General features: G+C 39.0%; 2 protein-coding genes and 1 pseudogene across 9 annotated transcripts; 1 reads left to right on the forward strand and 2 right to left on the reverse strand.

The window, feature by feature from the left end:
* Positions 1-494: 494 nt before the first annotated feature.
* Positions 495-5,591, reverse strand: LOC140008292 (cell division cycle protein 48 homolog). The gene is made up of 9 exons (XM_072052170.1): positions 5,397-5,591; positions 5,080-5,245; positions 3,851-4,079; positions 2,522-3,288; positions 2,191-2,412; positions 2,041-2,112; positions 1,651-1,932; positions 1,207-1,566; positions 495-1,029 (listed from the first exon to the last, which is right to left on the reverse strand). Exons 1-9 carry the CDS (start codon positions 5,423-5,425, stop codon positions 739-741), a joined length of 2,418 nt encoding a protein of 805 aa, XP_071908271.1. The 5' UTR covers positions 5,426-5,591; the 3' UTR covers positions 495-738.
* A 1,544-nt stretch (positions 5,592-7,135) lies between these two features.
* Positions 7,136-9,533, reverse strand: LOC140008293 (uncharacterized). Of its 8 annotated transcripts, XR_011815674.1 has the most exons (5): positions 9,190-9,525; positions 8,963-9,027; positions 7,593-7,669; positions 7,420-7,470; positions 7,136-7,290 (listed from the first exon to the last, which is right to left on the reverse strand). XR_011815674.1 is itself a non-coding variant. In XM_072052172.1 (4 exons), exons 1-3 carry the CDS (start codon positions 9,368-9,370, stop codon positions 7,601-7,603), a joined length of 315 nt encoding a protein of 104 aa, XP_071908273.1. In that variant the 5' UTR covers positions 9,371-9,525; the 3' UTR covers positions 7,136-7,470; positions 7,593-7,600. The 8 variants fall into 8 exon arrangements, 7 of the variants coding, with proteins under 7 accessions (XP_071908273.1, XP_071908274.1, XP_071908272.1 ...); XM_072052172.1 differs by having other exon boundaries at positions 7,136-7,470; XM_072052173.1 differs by lacking the exon at positions 7,420-7,470 and having other exon boundaries at positions 7,136-7,419; positions 9,223-9,507.
* Positions 9,534-11,002: 1,469 nt separating this feature from the next.
* On the forward strand, positions 11,003-12,051 carry LOC140007949 (homeobox-leucine zipper protein HAT22-like; annotated as a pseudogene).
* The last annotated feature ends 452 nt before the right edge of the window (positions 12,052-12,503 follow it).

Raw genomic sequence — 12,503 nt, forward strand, 5'->3', positions numbered from 1 at the left:
TCTTTGACATAGGGTCTCAGGTTTCATGTACTCTGATGGATCACGAAAATAAATACATCCCCCGCCAAGGCCTACCATCATGGCCCCCTTCCTATAGGGGCATACATTGGACTCCAATAATTTGACGTTTTTTATTGTTGTTTAATGTCTTGGATTTGGTTTCAGTGGGCAATCCACAGTGGTAAAAAAACCGAAAGACAGCCGCTTAAGCAGACGTGGGCCGACAACCCAATACACTGACATGACAGTATGGCGCCAATCTTAAGTTCAAATCAACCAACTCCATGACGCACGATACCAGCGACTAAGTCGGTCAGTCAGGCAGCTAAATTCGAGTAACCACGAGGACCGACCGACGAGAAACATCTCTGATAATTATCTCTCATGATATCCTCAACGTCACTTGTTTAACTTTTCATACGCTGTTTATTTAAATTCTTCTACTCTCACGTTATATGATAACTGAAATTGATATTGAATGGTGACACAAAGGATTCCAATAAAATATTAAAATGAAAATGGAGCATTCGATAGTAATCCGCTATAATCATCCGAAAGGAACAGTTACGAGGTTTTTGGGGTGGGGAGGTCAGGAATATAGACCTCAAACCACCCAACCCAGTGTTTTTAGCTGAATAAGTACCCAATTTAAGGTTTTTTAAGCCATTTTACAGGGGAGATTCAATAACGTACAAAAGTACCATCACATTCAACATAGAATAAATTAACCAAGACAACCTAACTATAAAGGTCATCTTCATCAGCCCCACCAGCCGATGCTGCAAAAGGGTCAGCGCCTGTAACACCTGCACTGGTCTCAGAGAATCGGAATTCGGTACCAAACCCTCTAGACTGCTGCAAGGTTTGAGCAAATGCCTGATATTTACGTATGTCTGCATCACTGACACTCCTACGAGCAAACTTCATGGATTCCTCAAAGTGAGCAGCCTTGATTTCAGCAACTTCATCATCCACGTCCTCCTCCATTGCCTCAGGATTATCTCTCCTCCTCCTCTCCCTCTCAATATCCTGTCAAAACAGGTATCATGAATTTCTCTTTTTCAGGGTAAATAATGGCAGCTGGCAATCACATTATACGACAGAAGAGGAACAACATTCCAAAACCCAGTTGGAAGAAACAAGAATCAGAAAAAGAAAAGGCGGTGAAGGAAAATTCAGGAGTGATGACAAAGTATTGGAGCTTACTTTTTCAATATTCTCTCTGATAGCATATTTACAGGCACGTTGACAAATCTCTGTAATATCAGCTCCACTAAAACCTTGGGTATACTTGGCTAGAGCTCTCAAGTCTACGTCTTTAGAAACAGGAGATTTTCTGAGGCACGCCTTGAATATCTGATGGCGAGAATCTTCATCTGGAAGAGGGATATAAATCAACTGATCGAGTCGTCCAGGCCTCAAAAGTGCAGGGTCAATTATATCAGGTCTGTTGGTGGCACCAATAATGAAAACAGTTTTCTTTGCATTCATTCCATCCATTTCAGTTAGCAGCTGATTCAAAACCCTATCAGCAGCACCTCCAGCATCTCCTACACTACTTCCTCTCTGCAAACATTGTTATGTGGTGCCAAGTTAAAAGGAAAACTTAATCGGGACTAAAATTTCCTACAACTTAGTGAAAAAATTTACCTGAGTAGCAATTGAATCCAATTCATCAAAGAAGAGTACACAAGGAGCAGATTGGCGAGCCTTGTCAAAAATTTCTCTGACATTGGCCTCACTCTCTCCAAACCACATGGTAAGTAATTCAGGACCCTTAACGCTAATAAAGTTAGCTTGACACTCGTTTGCAATAGCCTTTGCTAGCAAAGTTTTGCCACAACCTGGTGGGCCGTAGAAAAGAACTCCCTTTGAGGGGGACATTCCAAATTTCTCAAACTTCTCAGGATGCTCCACTGGGTATTGAACAGTCTGCGCAAGATATGGTACAAGAGGTAAGTTGCAGAAAACCAACAAAACATAGGCAAAACTTGGTTAGCATTTATGCAGAAACCAATTATGATAATGCAACTAAAATACCTCTTGAAGCTCTCGTTTAACATTCTCAAGGCCTCCAATATCATCCCAGCTGACATTTGGAACTTCAACCACCTGGCTCAACCCAAAATGAAGATCTTCAAAACCAGTAGCTCTTAAAATCTTAATTAAATAGAATAAAAATAAACTTACAGTTTCTCGGAGAGCAGAAGGGTTGCTTGTCCCAAGTGCAGTCTGGAAGTGCTCATTGGTGACGGCCATGGAGTTGAGTATCTCCGCATCAATAGAATCATCTTCCAGGTCAATCACATCCATTTTCTCCCTGATGCACTGGAGTGCAGCCTCAGTACACAAAGCTGCTAAATCAGCACCAACATAACCATGGGTGTCCTTGGAAATTCTTTCCAAATCAACCTGCAAAAATAGATTAAAGTTTAAGAAACAATTAACCAAAAGCAAGCAGTGACAGAAATACAAGAAGAGGTAAACTCAAAACCAAAAGTCCAGGGAAGCTTGACATTACATCTTCAGCAAGCTTCATATTCTTTGTGTGAATGCGAAGAACCTCAAGCCGCCCAACTTCATCTGGAACACCGATGTCTATTTCCCTGTCAAATCTCCCAAACCTTCTCAGGGCAGGATCAATGCTATTGGGACGGTTAGTAGCACCTATGACAATAACGTGGGCTCTGGACTTAAGCCCATCCATAAGCGTCAAGAGCTGAGAGACAATTCTTCTCTCAACTTCTCCATGCGTCTTCTCACGCTTAGGAGCAATAGAATCAATTTCATCAATAAAAATAATTGATGGGGCATTCTTCTCGGCTTCCTCAAATGCTTTCCTGAGATTGCTTTCACTTTCTCCCGCCAGCTTTGACATGATCTCAGGTCCATTAATGCAGAAGAAGAAAGCACCAGTTTCATTAGCCACAGCTCGGGCTATCAAGGTCTTTCCAGATCCTGGAGGACCATAAAGCAGAATTCCTTTTGGGGGCTTCACACCAATTGATTTAAAGAGCTGTGGGTGCCTCAAAGGCAACTCTACCAGTTCACGAATCTGAGCCATCTGTTTACGAACTCCTCCAACATCATCATAACCAACCTCATCCAACCGATCTTCATCCTCCCTTCGCACTGGTTCTCCCTCACAAAAGATTTCAGTATCAGGTGCAACCACACAATACTCAGCGGGGTCAGTTTCAATCACTTTGAATTCTACGCTTCTCATTCCTCCCCTTACAAGGAAGAGGTCACCCTTCCTGACAGGACGATATGCCTCCAAGAAATAGGCTGTGAAAAAAAACAGTATCAGTACCCAAATATGGCACCATATAAGCAGTAAGCGAACAAAGAGACTCAAAAGCTTCTCATATCCAGCTGACTAGCATTCAAAAATAAGCTTCACTATAACCACTTACAAATCCGAAATGGCATCTTATTTGTTATATTAAACAAAAATGCCACAAAAAAATTCCATTTTTTGAGTTTCAATTGGACTTTTAAGAGCAAGCAGTGTCCTCAAAAGTTAAAAGAATGGACCTAAAAAAATCAGAAGGATAAGCATGAGTCCACTCGCATGTAACCCTAAAAATCTAGAAATTTTAGACAACCAAATCCATAGCGCATTGGAAATAAATTTGTACCTCAAAGTAAAATCATTAAACTAAATAAGGAGCAACAAAGGTAAATCAACATTTGATATAGATGGAAACCATATACACACCCACACTGATGGTGTGACAGTTGACTAGAGCAAATGATAATCAACCTTGGTACAATCTTCAAAGCTAAGTTCATAAACATGGTGATATGCAGTGCTTATAGGCAAAAAGTTAAAACGTAAGAAACTTACGCTTCAAATAAGCATCAAAAAGGTTTCCAGTAACCCCTTCAACAGTATCATCAATGGGAAGGATGTGAACACGTTTCCCATACTTGACATCAGGACACTGATGCACGGAAACCACATCTCCAAGCCTAACCCTGAGGTTTGACCTGACGACCTTGTTCATCCTAATCTTTGGTTCATCACAAGTGTCATCAGCAAGGGCAATGCAAATTGTATCCCTTCTTTTCTTTCCCTACATAGATAAAAGTGACAACAAAGATTAGTGATCCAATATTCAAGTATTGAAAAGTTGAAATTAGCCATTGAAAATGCAAAACAAAAACGATTATACAATGACTGTGCACTGGTAATACACAAATAGGACAGATCAAGTTATTTTATCCAATGATCCGAACTATCCAGCATGAGAGGCCATGCCAGGTTAGAAAACCAAACCACATTCGGACCACTAGATTTCTTGAAGCTACAGAAAAGAAAGATTTTGACATGTCTTACAGCTAAAGAAGTTAACAAATCTGCAATGTTTCATCATCTAAAACAAGTTGCAACAATCTAGAATTGACTAGTAATAATGACTAAATTCATTGCTCAGAGATGTAGAAACCTCTTTCAGCTCAAAGTTGCATGTTTAAACAGGACATGTATACTCCAAATCACAAGAAGATAAATATAGCTCCCCAACCTGCGGGACACATAAAAGCTTTACAATTGATAGCTCACACAAACTAGTTCCTTAGTATCTTTAATAGGAAAATGGAAGTCTTCAGATTCAAAAGATAATTAAGGAAAAGATTAACAAGAACTTATACCCCATATTCAGGGGTGCATATTCCAAATATCTACCAGGATATATATTCTAATGCAAGAAGATACCCGGACTAATTAGCCTTTTAATAGTAGCAAAATTTTGAGTAAACAGAATGGATAAGCACTGACACAGCTATGCACAGTAACTAAGGCTTAAAGTTTTATTTACTACTTTATCCCTAGCCAATCTCCACCATGCATTTCACGAGCATATGTTTCCAAAAATCCAATCTTTAGCATAAATATCACCAAGATTTCACAGATCCAGTAAACCCCTCAATCGAGCAGTCCAAAGTTACAATTTAATATACCATCCAGACCACTAATGTATACATCCTCACCAATTCTAACCGTAATGAAAAAACAAGTCAAGGCCAGCAACGAATACGAATTCTAAAATCCATTCCCAGAAAGAGGGATAAAACCTTAATCAAGATGGTGTCGCCGCGGAAAAGCTGAAGCTTTTCCATGGTTTCCGGGTGTAGGGCCACGACGGAATTATCATCGTTGATTGCCTCATCGACAACGAGCCGATTGGGCGACTTCTTCCTCTCTAAAATCGCAGTACTGAAATCCCTCTTTGTTCCTTTCCTGCAACCACATTCAAGCCACGAGAGCAAAGGCAAAAAAAACGTCAAAGAGAATCCGCTAAAGAAGAAAGACAGGATTTATTTAACCAAATATAAATGGAGAGATCTGAAAACAAAGAAAGAATGAGAAAGAGGGGGGGGGGCTTGCTTACGAGTCGGAAGATTCAGCCTGGTTACTCATGGCGGGGCGTGATGAAGTGGATTGAAATTAGAGTAGAGCACAATGGCAAATTTGGCTTGGTGGAAACTGGCGTGAGGGAGATCTGGGGATTTATGGGGTTATTAAATAGGAAAGCAGGGGAAGCTAATAGGTTTTCTTGTTGGAAAAGAAATGCCTTTTTTGTTTCTATTCTTTGCTTCGCTTCTTTGTTTTACTCAGAACTCCGCCCAGATGAGATGAGATATGGGCTGCTGTAAAATTTTTTCGGCTTCCCAGGCGTCGGCAGGTAAGTCTTTGCCTCTTTGGTGATTAACTTCGTATTGTAGGAAGGTTTTAAAAAGTTGCCTTTCGCACCAAAAAATATATAAATAATCTCCTCTTCTTGTATTTTTTGCTTTCCCTAATCCATATGATTTGAAATACGGAGTATGTTAATAAGCAAATAATTATCATCAACTACGGGATGATTATATCACCAGCAGCTTTCTTGTAACCAAATGAATTATACTTTCTAGTATCCATTACCTTTTTACTGCCGAGTAAATTACAAATTTGACTTACCCATGGAAAATTGGTCCTTTCTTAGAACGAAAGAAAGGGGGTTTCCAAATCGAGGTGAAGTGGTAATTTTGAGGGATCCACATTCACAAAATAACTGGAAAGCAAGAAATTCATTTTGCGTGCTATTGAACGTGTGAGTTCTCCGCCCGCTCCTTCTTTCCCAGATTGCAGATATCATCATTTTATGATATTTTTGAAATTATGCTCATTCAGAAAATTCTAGAACGAAAGATGTAGTATTTGACTCCTTTTTTTTGAAGAAATGCGGCTCCGTTTGAATTAGCTGTTTTTGGAGATGTTTTTGAAAAACTTTGCTGTAGCAGAGTTTTTAGAGTATATTTTGAAATATTTTTAAAAAATATTTTGAAATATTTTTTATTGGCACTTTATTTTGAGATATTTGGTAAAATTTTAAAAAATTTTAAATTAATTTTTAGATTATCTTTTAGAGTACTTTGTTATAACTTTTATTGTATTTGAAAAACTAATTTTTGAAAAACACTCCAAAAATAGGAGATCCAAACAGAGTATTATTTGACTCCTAAAAAATTTGACTCCCAAACAGAGTATTATTTGACTCCTAAAAAATTTGCTATTATTATTACTATTTCGCCTGAATCATTGATTAGACAGTTTTCTGACGTTCTTATCTTCTAGAATGTTCCGTGTCCCCAGTAAAATCAATATCGTCACTGCTTTCTTCAGAGTACTGAAGACCCAAACGGAAGCGAATATGTAATCTCCATACTAACAAGGGACAGAGGGGAAAAAAAAAAAAAAAGATTTTCCGTTACGAGCGCACTTCTTGCCCCTACGCTTCTGATAAGCCCATTACAAGAAACTTCCCAGCCCATAGGCACAAAAAACATTCCAGCCCAAGTGCTAATGTCTTAAAAAAAAATGGCTCCATATCCCGCACAAGTACTCCGTTTTATCTTCCACATTAAAAAAAAAATAAAATAAAATCTTATTCAAGAAGTAAAATCTTCCACATAAGCGTGCGTCTTATTAATTTTCTGAAGTAAAAGAAAGGATTCCACGTGCAAATGCAAGGAAAGAGATCATATTCTTCACTGCTTTCCCGAGATTTGAGTTTTATCTTGACAGAATCCAAAAACCAAGCCTTAAATGTATACTTTGACTCTTCTTCAAGTTTAAGGAGTATAACCATTGTCTCAAGTAAGACAGTATTTGATTCAAGAATTTTTACCAGCCCTAAGATGGCCATTGCTCCCAAGGCCATTATGACAAGAAACAGAGCACCAACAGCTTACTTGAAATTCAACACACAATGTCACTCCTAGAGCAAATTACACCCAAGAAATCTGCCCAACAGGTGCAGAATAGTTTAAATATTGGATGCACGGACAAAGTAGCATAAAATTACACCCAAGAAATCTGCAAGCATAAAATGGCGTCTATCACATTAACATTCCAAGTGCAGCAGCATGTACCTGTGATAAAAGGGCATCATTGGTACTGTCACGTAATGATGATACATCCATCTACCATCGAAATGAAACCACCAAGTCTCATGGTCAACATATAAATCTTCTGTGTGCACTATAATATTACTGTTTAAAACTCAAAATCACATTAATCAAGTAAACAAAATACAGTTTCTTACTCCGCAAGTCATTTAGATGAATCAGCACCCTCAGTAGCTTTAATTTCTATTGGGCACTGAGATACATATGGTTTTAGCTGTGCACCGAAAAAAAAAAAAGGCAATCAGTATGAAGCTCAAGTCCTGATACGAAATTTAGAAAAAAGGCTTCACTTTGAGATGATGACAGAAACCCATATATTCTCCAATCATCCATATTCTAGAATCAATATTTGTTAAGACTACAAACAACCTTAAATTCATGCAATAAATCAGTGGAAAATATGATTATGCGAAAGAGACAAGCATGTGCAGTCTCATCAACCAGGAGGCAAACTTACCATTGCACAATTAAGAGCACTAATCTCTGAGATTTAACCACTACTAGGATAACAATTTAATGTGTATGATCTGATAATACGCTCTTTACAGGTGCTCTCTAGGGACTCTACTCATTTAAACAATAGAAATGAGGATACATTCAACAGAAATGTCCTAGATACAAGTGATATATAGGAGACCCGACAGAGATTGTCACACTTTCATGATAACACTTTCTGTATACAGTTTACTAGGGTTTAGGATAAAACTTTCAAGATACATTTTACTAGGAAACACTACAACCTCTCCGACACCTTCACCAAGCTAGCATTGGAGGACAGTACATGGTAAAGCAGGGAACATGTGAGAGTCGTACACTTATTTTGCATCTCTGAACAGTTTGAAGAGTAACAATATCCCAAACTTCTAAATACTTACGTCTAAAAAGCAAAACATTCTTTTTCCTATTCTAAAACTAATCAGTGTTTCAGAACTAACCAACACTGAAATATGTGAGGGCTTCCAATCCGACGTAATAAACAAATCAAGCAAGCTTATTTGCTTCCTCAAGAAATTCCAATTGCAGACAAAAAAACGTCAAATGCATTGTCATTTTCCCAAAAAAGAAACAGGGTTTTGCGAAATGTAGAACTATCTTCATACCCAACATATGTATGTCGCCATGATTCAAAAATGCAAAACTGTCCCTTATTCAATGTTTCACCCATTTTCAGGAGGACAATCCAATACCCATGTATTCCTAGCAAGGTATACACTGACGTCATCCTTTTCCGGATTGAAAAGAACTCTATTTTTCTTTGTAGATTTTCAGCCCGACTCAGAACTACCTCAAGACCAACTGCAGAAAAACAGCAGTCAGCATGAGTACCAGAATAAGCGTACAATCTATTCAGAAATCACTCCGTGCTACCAGAAACATTCATCATCCTAGAACACCTAGGAAGGCATCCATTGTGACCACTGAAGACCTACTTTTTTTTTTTTCTTTTCTTACTGCTTCATGACAATAAAGCGTTTACGATTTGTTAAAGATAGAAGTGGAGGAGCACCTTGAAGTCCGTTAGATCGGGAACCACATAGTTAGGCAGCTTTTCTTGCACCACCACATAGCCACCTGCAATAAAACTTAACCATCAACTTTGTTAACCAATAAAACCTCACCTGCACATCTTTTAATTCTGTCTCTTTTTAATTCAAAAGCAGAATTTGTAAAGTTCTCATCGAGAGGTTCATAATCCCTAAAATATTTTGACAATACACAGAGCAGAGGATTCACCAAAAAATAGCCACAGCAAGATAAGTGGAAAACCTTTGCGAGTGTGGAAACCAGTAGGCTTGCAATTTTTTCCCTTATAGTAATCCCGAGGGCCTCTTTTGGAAGTGAGAATATCCAGTGAAGATGTCCGCTTCCTCCTGAATGCCGACCTTCCCAGCCCTAATATCAATCCCAGCGCCATTCTATCCCTGAGCAAGATAGGGAGAGCGAGCGAGGAAACAGAAAGAAACCTAGGGATGGACCGGGGGTTTAACTCCTCTTTGCGCCCTCTAACTATATCAAAATTCTCACTTTAATTTTTAAATTTTAAAACGAGGCGCTTTAATTTCTAAATCAAAAAGTTTACCTCATTTAATTAAGATCATTGAACAAGCAGAGTAGATTTTAGACTTAAGTGAATATACTTTAGGGAATATAATAGATGTAATTTTATATATACTTTAGGAATTAAAGTGAAACAAATTTTATGGTTTAAAGGCTAAAATCTCCAATTTTAAAGTTTAGGAGTCAAAGTGAGAGTTTAGATATAGTTAAAGGGTGTAAAGTGAAATTAAATCATGGGAGTTTAGACTGAGTTTATTCTGCATGAGAATGGACCATTTTGTCGGTGGTGATTTTGTGATTATGTTTGAGAGTTCTGGGTAGTTTCGGTATTTTGAGTGCGATTAGTGCAGCCTAGTGCGTGTTTTGTGCCAGGTGGCGGTGCTGAGTTGTTGTGTAATGACTTTTCTCCTCTCGGTGGTCATTTATGCCCTCGTTCTGCTGGCAGTTCATTGTTGTTTTTTCCTAGTTGGTTTTATGTTCTCTCGAGAGCAGTGGTCGGCGGTATTTTATTTTGGGAAAAATGCACTTTTCATCCTCAAAGATTGGGTTCTTGACCAATATCACCTCAAAGTTTCACCCAAAACACATTTCATCCTCAAAGATCTGCAATTTTGGTCAATCAAGGACAATTGACGGAAAATTAAGGACAACTATTTAATTTGAACGGAAATTTGCATGTGAGAAGCACGGTCTGTCAAATCCAACTCTATACTCAACCAAAAACAGGTCAAATAGAATGGAGCCACTTTCATAATTACGTGCGTGTTGGTCTTAGATCGTGGTTAAAAATTTCCCAAAGTTTGACTTCTTGTTTCATTGGCTCAGAGACTTATAATAGATGAGGCCAGAATTGACTTGACTATTTCCACAAAACTTGAACAGTATCTATACTTGTCTGTTTGGAAGATAATCAAGCAGCTACTATATCTTTTCCACTCCATATCCCCACTCGACAAGAATCATCTCCTTATTCTCAAACAAATCCCATAAGAAAGTGTGGAAATCAAATATGAACTCAGTCATCAATAAGGATAGGCAGCTGATGGAAGATCAAGCTTCGAGACAGAAAAGGAAGATAAGGAGCTACGTCTTTTTCATCATCTTATTCACGGTTATCATCGGTTCAATCATCACAGTTTCCATAGCTCTCATACAAGAAAAAGAGTCTGAGTTACTCTCCGCTTCAACTCCAGATAGAGCAATTCGTGCCATCTGCAATCTGACTCCAAAACCAACCTCATGTTTTGACTCTATATGGTGCCTCCGCATGAATTTCTCCACCGATTTAGGCGAGATCAAGACCACCCCATCAAGAATTTTCACCCTCTCTCTCCGTGCTGCTATCAATCAACTAGAGGACTTGATTTCAGCTAATGAAAAGGCAATCTCTGAGGTCAAAGATTCAAGAACTTTGACAGCTTTGAAAGACTGCAATGTCTTGTTCAAGGATTCTTTAAGGCTTGTAAACGCGTCTGTGACAGCAATGGGAGTCAAATCTGATGACAAAATCTTTAAGGTCGCGAAATCTGTTGACGACATGAATGAATGGATGTCAAACTCTGCTGCAACTATAGACAAATGTTTCCTTCTTCCTCCCAATCACTCTGCTAATAAGGCCTCCAATAATGAGCCTCCACTTTCTGCTGCTGACTTGCATCGTCAAGATAGTGCTGCATCATCCTTTTCCAACAATAGCGTGAAGAGGGAGAGAGAGCTCGGTAGCAGCGAAGAGGTGGAGATCGAGACAGTTTCCTCAAGAGTAAGTGACGAAGATGATGATGGTTCTAATGGAAGGAAGAAGCTTTGCCTCACAAAAGCTCAGTCTGCTCTTTTGGAAGAGAGCTTCAAGCAGCATAGCACTCTCAATCCGATAACATCTCTTTCTCTCTCTGTGGCTAGCTAGTTGATTTATTTTCACACGTAATAGTATAACATTCCTTGCTCTTTTTTTTTTAACATTTGAACAATCATTTCACAGGGCAAATTAAATCGTGTGTATATACATACATATATGCTAATTTTGCAGAAGCAAAAGCAAGATTTGGCGAGGGAACTGAATTTAAGGCCTCGACAAGTTGAGGTGTGGTTTCAGAACAGAAGGGCCAAGTACTTGCTTCTTCATCCCTCATTCCCGAAGATTAACAATGTTGAGGAAAAACAGAATCGATCGTGCGAGCCAGTTTTTTGAGATATGCATAAATTTTGTCTATTTGAAATAATGGAGGGGGGCTTTTTTCTTGGCTATACGCAGGACGAAGCTTAAGCAAACGGAAGTAGACTGCGGGTTCTTGAAGAAATGCTACGAGACGCTGACGGATGAGAACAGGAGGCTAGAGAAGGAGCTACAAGAACTGAAAGCGCTAAAACTAGCGCAGCCCTTGTACATGCATGCAATTGCCAATGGCTACACTGACCATGTGCCCTTCTTGCGAAAGGGTCGGCAGAGTTGGTGAAAACTCTTCCAGTAAGAGCCCATTTTCCATGGCCCCAAAACCACACTTCTTTAATTCCTTGACCAATCCATCTGCAGCTTGTTAGCTAGCTTTTAATGTAGCAAAAGAGATAATAGCGTGAGCATTAGGCATGAGGGTACTGAAAGGGTCGTGGGTCATTAGGCGTGAGGCGTGAGGCATGAACGACAGGGGTGAGATAGGTGCGGAGAAAGAAAAGAACGGAAAAATCCCTAAAACTCATTTCCCCTTCCCTCTCTCTCACTCTCTGAGAGAGAAAGAGCAAAGAGAGGAAGGAAGGAAGGATAGTGCGGTGTGTGTGGATCATAACGAAGGAGAGGGAAGAAGGAAAAGAATGTTGGTTTTTGTCCGTTGCAAATTATTGTTCCATTAAAAAAATAGCTCCATTCAGTTTTACCCATTTTTGTTGGGTTTAAAGTTGGTTCTAACGGTTCACATGCAAATTTCCGTCAATTGTCCTTAATTTGACAAAATTACGGATCTTTGAGGATGAAATGTGTTTTGAGTGAAACTTTGAGG

The sequence above is a fragment of the Coffea arabica genome, chromosome 6c (assembly GCF_036785885.1).
Source record: "Coffea arabica cultivar ET-39 chromosome 6c, Coffea Arabica ET-39 HiFi, whole genome shotgun sequence".
Classification (NCBI taxonomy): domain Eukaryota; kingdom Viridiplantae; phylum Streptophyta; class Magnoliopsida; order Gentianales; family Rubiaceae; genus Coffea; species Coffea arabica.

Coding starts and splice junctions, on each gene's coding strand:
- LOC140008293 (XM_072052172.1), bottom strand. CDS start 9,370: ATGGCGCTGGGATTGATATTAGGGCTGGGAAGGTCGGCATTCAGGAGG. Junction 9,028..9,189: donor CTTGCTGTGGCTATTTTTTG/GTGAATCCTCTG, acceptor GTTTTATTGCAG/GTGGCTATGTGGTGGTGCAA. Junction 7,670..8,962: donor CCGATCTAACGGACTTCAAG/GTGCTCCTCCAC, acceptor TTCGGTGCACAG/CTAAAACCATATGTATCTCA.
- LOC140008292 (XM_072052170.1), bottom strand. CDS start 5,425: ATGAGTAACCAGGCTGAATCTTCCGACTC. Junction 2,413..2,521: donor ATATGAAGCTTGCTGAAGAT/GTAATGTCAAGC, acceptor CTATTTTTGCAG/GTTGATTTGGAAAGAATTTC. Junction 1,933..2,040: donor TTAAACGAGAGCTTCAAGAG/GTATTTTAGTTG, acceptor TATCTTGCGCAG/ACTGTTCAATACCCAGTGGA.